The sequence below is a fragment of the Propithecus coquereli genome, unplaced genomic scaffold, assembly GCF_000956105.1.
Source record: "Propithecus coquereli isolate 6110/MARCELLA unplaced genomic scaffold, Pcoq_1.0 Scaffold65, whole genome shotgun sequence".
NCBI lineage: Eukaryota > Metazoa > Chordata > Mammalia > Primates > Indriidae > Propithecus > Propithecus coquereli.
The window spans coordinates 5,531,497-5,535,474 of NW_012152507.1; the positions used below are offsets into that span (position 1 = coordinate 5,531,497).

Consider the following 3,978-nt stretch of genomic DNA (forward strand, 5'->3'; position numbering starts at 1 on the left):
GTAAAAGCATAAAATAGTTATACATAGTATTTATGACACTATGAGAAATTCTGATAAAAGTATATAATTTTCAGTGAAGCTCTTCTTTATCTAAATTAGGAAGGATCAGAATGGGCAGTCTGTTAATTCCCAGGTCTTTACTTGATTCAGTCTATCAGATTCTATGGCATAGGACAGACTTCATTAATTCATACTTTTAATTTTATGAGGCATAGTTAACTCTAAGGTTGGCAGGATAATCACCCAAATATGGTAGGCTAGCATGATGGAATGCTCCAATAAGAAGGCTTTTACCCCAAACACATCAGAGGAAGGTTTTGCTCTGTGGAGAGGTATTTCCGCCAAATCGGGATGGGAACTCTATGTTCAAGAAGCTCAAGCAGGCGGTAGAGGATAATGAGAAGAACAAAGGCTTTGGAGCCAGACAGGCAAGGGCTCCAGACCCAGCTCTGCCATTTTCCTAGCTGCAGGACACTGGGAAAGACACTTCTCTTCTGAGCTTCAGCTTTATCTTAGGACTGCTGTGAGGATTAAATGAGATAATGCACGTAGAAAACTTGGCACAATGCCTGGCACATCTTAAGTTCTCAATAACTGATGGCTTATAGAACAAAACAAAACAAAAAACAAGCAGACAAAAACCCCTGACCTTAGCCCTCTTGTCATGTACATGAGTAACCAGTCCTAAAGAATGGAACTTATTACTTTGAAAAAAGGCAAGGAACCATGTGAACATTTCCTTTTGGAGAACTGTAGTCAGTTTCTTTCCTGTTTGACCTATCAGTGGGTGAGAATGAAAAAATTAAGAGACACACAGCCCAACTGCAAGTGACATGACCCCAAACACAATGACCCCAACAGGCTCACTCCTCTAAATATGTCACAAGAAACAATGAAAGTCACCATATTCTTATGGCCTTTAAATACTTAGGGAGTCATATTATATGATACAAAAATTATAACCCGTTTTTCTCTTTCCTGTTAAAAAAATAATACAAATGTTCCTAAACATTTGGAAAGTTCAGAAATTTATAAAGAAGTGAGAAAAAAACCAACCCATCTATATATTCTTACCACCAACAAGCAACTGAATGTTAACAATTTAAATATATTTCCTTCTAGTCTTTTTATGCTATATAATCAATTTTATATCCCCTTTCCCTATAACATATGTTTTCCTCTCACGACATTTCTTTTATAAATCTAGTTTTTCATGGCTTCAGAATATTCTCCCAATTATAGTCATATTTAGGTTGTTTTTAATTTTTACTTATACCAACACCACTATGACCATCTTTGTGACTAAAATTTTGTCTCATTTTTTAATCCTTTTCTTAGGCTGATAAATAATAATAATGTGTATTTTCTCCTTTTTAAACATTCACATGCTTATAATTATTTGTTGACTGTTCAGTTACACTGAATCTTCGTTAACTAGATAGGTTAAATGTTATTTTACTGCTGCTTTATTATACATTTCCTTGATTACTAGTAAGGTTAAATATTTTTTCAATATTAGCCACTTATTGTACCTCTTTTATGAATTCTCCAGTCATGTCTCTTTCCTCATTTTCTATCAGGGTCTGCATGTCTTTACATAAGCTCTCTATATAAAATATACTAACAACCTAACAATTTAATTTATTATAAACATTTGCTGTATGAATTGAAACATGATTTCATACCATTTTCTCTTGATACTTATGATTTTAGTATTCCTCCCAGAGTTTAAACATGGCTGTCACTATAGTTTTCTGTTCAGGCAGCCTACCTGAGAATTTGAGCCAGAATCTTCTTTTTTGGTTTTTAGTGGTATCTTTGTGCCTACATTAAAAAAAAAGAAAAAAAAGTCAAAACATCAGATGTAAAGACCATATAGTATTAGAAATAAATTGTTCGGCCGGGGTTGGGAGTGAAAAGCCTGGGATTCTAGACCAGTCTCTCCATGTGCTGGCAATGTTACCTAGACCCGTACTGTCCTCTCTCTGGGCTTGTCCATGTACTTGTCGAGTGAAGAAGGATATACCTTGGTTATACCCTATAGTCCATTTCTGTTTAAAAGTCTTTGTATTTCTTATATGAAGATATTGCTAATTACTTCAAACACCAAAACCAGCTCTTTGAGAGAGGACCACAATAATGACTATCGCACACAAATTACCTTCAAAATCATTTTTACTTTGACCTTAAAAAGTAGGGCAGTATGGATTATTTTTCAGTTTAAGTATAATTCCATTATTTGGTTTATTTGAATCAGGACATGACATAATGAAAACACCATATTAGACATACTCACTTAAAACAGTTGCAGCAGAGGTGGGATAATCCTCAACAAGTTCCACGAAGTTTAGGGGGAAAATCCCAGTTCTGTCTCGAAGCTCTCCTCTCGCCCATTCCTCATTCACATACTCTTTAAGAATAATAATTTCTCCCTCTGAGAAACTTAACTCATCCTTCTGGTCGCCAACATATTCAAACCGAGCAACACATCTTGGGCCTCTAAACAAAACACATTTTGTGGGTTAAAGTAGAGAGTACTTTTAAAATACTCTAAATCTTTCATTCAGTCTTTCAACAAATATTTATTCTGTGTTTACTATGTAACAAAGTATACTAGGCTAATTTAAAAATTTTCCAGGAAAATAAACAAGTTATACTTTTAAACGGCAGTGCTTACTTTTTAGATGTGAACCTATTCATTCAGAAAGGCTAAAGCTCAAGGTCACAGAGTACATGAAGAATTCCAGATAAGCAGCTAGGTGGTTAGTTTATACTGCTGTGTCTTTTGATCATCTTAATTCATTACACAATCTCCCCAGTCTCCATGTATTGCATCCATGGGCCATAGCAATTCATGGCCCAGTCTGTACCTTTCAATCATAGATGCATTGAGTTTAGGAGTGCTGACCTGGAGAATCTCGGGGCAAGATAGAAAACTTCCTGACAAGAATCAGGGCAGAATGTAATGGGCATCAGCAGGGCAGAGTAAATGCTCAATACATGCTGACTCAATCAGTGAGTTGGCCTGAAAAACCAGGAGGTTTGAAGAAAACAGAAACTTGGCATATCATAATACATAATCTTATACCTAACTCTGTTGCTTTTAAAAATGATTTTTGGGGGCTGGGTGCCATGGCTTACACCTGTAATCCTAGTACTCTGGGAGGCCAAGGCAGGAAGCTCGCTTAAGGTCAGGAGTTCGAGACTAGCCTGAGTAAGAGATCCCATCTCTATAAAAATAGAAAAAATTAGCTGGATGTGGTGGCATGTGCCTGTATTCCCAGCTACTTGTTAGGCTGAGGAAGGAGGATCACCTGAGTCCAGGAGTCGAGGTTGCAGTGAGCTATGATGATGCCACTGTACTCTAGCCAGGGTGATAGAGCAAGATTCTGTCTCAAAAATAAATAAATAAATTAATTAATCAAATCAAATGATTTTTGTATCTTCTTTAAAAAGGCTTCATTTCTGAGACTTGGAATAATCCTTACATGATCTGCAATTTTGACTGAAAATCAGATAAAAGCAGAGATAAAACTGTATCTCTAGAAGGTATGATTTAATACCAAACCTTCAATTTGAGGCTTTAGAAAGGAAGTTCCAATAGCAACAGGCTAAGGAGAAGCAATTGCCTAAAGAGAAAAGGTTGATTGTAGTTCCAGTCAAATACTGATTTAAGTCAGGTCAATGGAGCAACGGCTGTAAAAGCCCACTTTAAATTCAGCTGGCTGACACAGCACACGCTGCTTAAAAATAGGAGAAAAACTGAACCTGAAACAGAATTCAACTATTGTAGCATCAGAAGTTTTATTATTTGTGATAACCTTTGCATTTATTTTCTAAAGTCCTCTGGGAGCATCTCCTTATTACAGTCTTCAGCAGGTAGTGAATTCTATTAATTTGCTCATTTAACTCGAATATAAAATTGCATTGTGGCAATATTTATTTATTTATTTATTTTAAGACAGAGTCTCACTCTTG

The 3,978-nt window shown here is 35.9% G+C and overlaps 1 protein-coding gene across 1 annotated transcript in view; it reads right to left on the reverse strand.

The window, feature by feature from the left end:
• Positions 1-3,978, reverse strand: part of SH3D19 (SH3 domain containing 19) — a 105,541-nt gene that overhangs the window by 6,572 nt on the left and 94,991 nt on the right. Inside the window, exons 16-18 of the mRNA XM_012660017.1 lie at positions 2,297-2,499; positions 1,746-1,824; positions 650-704 (exon numbers count right to left, since the gene is read on the reverse strand). Coding sequence (XP_012515471.1) covers positions 650-704; positions 1,746-1,824; positions 2,297-2,499 — 337 coding nt within the window. The remainder of the gene's footprint in view (positions 1-649; positions 705-1,745; positions 1,825-2,296; positions 2,500-3,978) is intronic.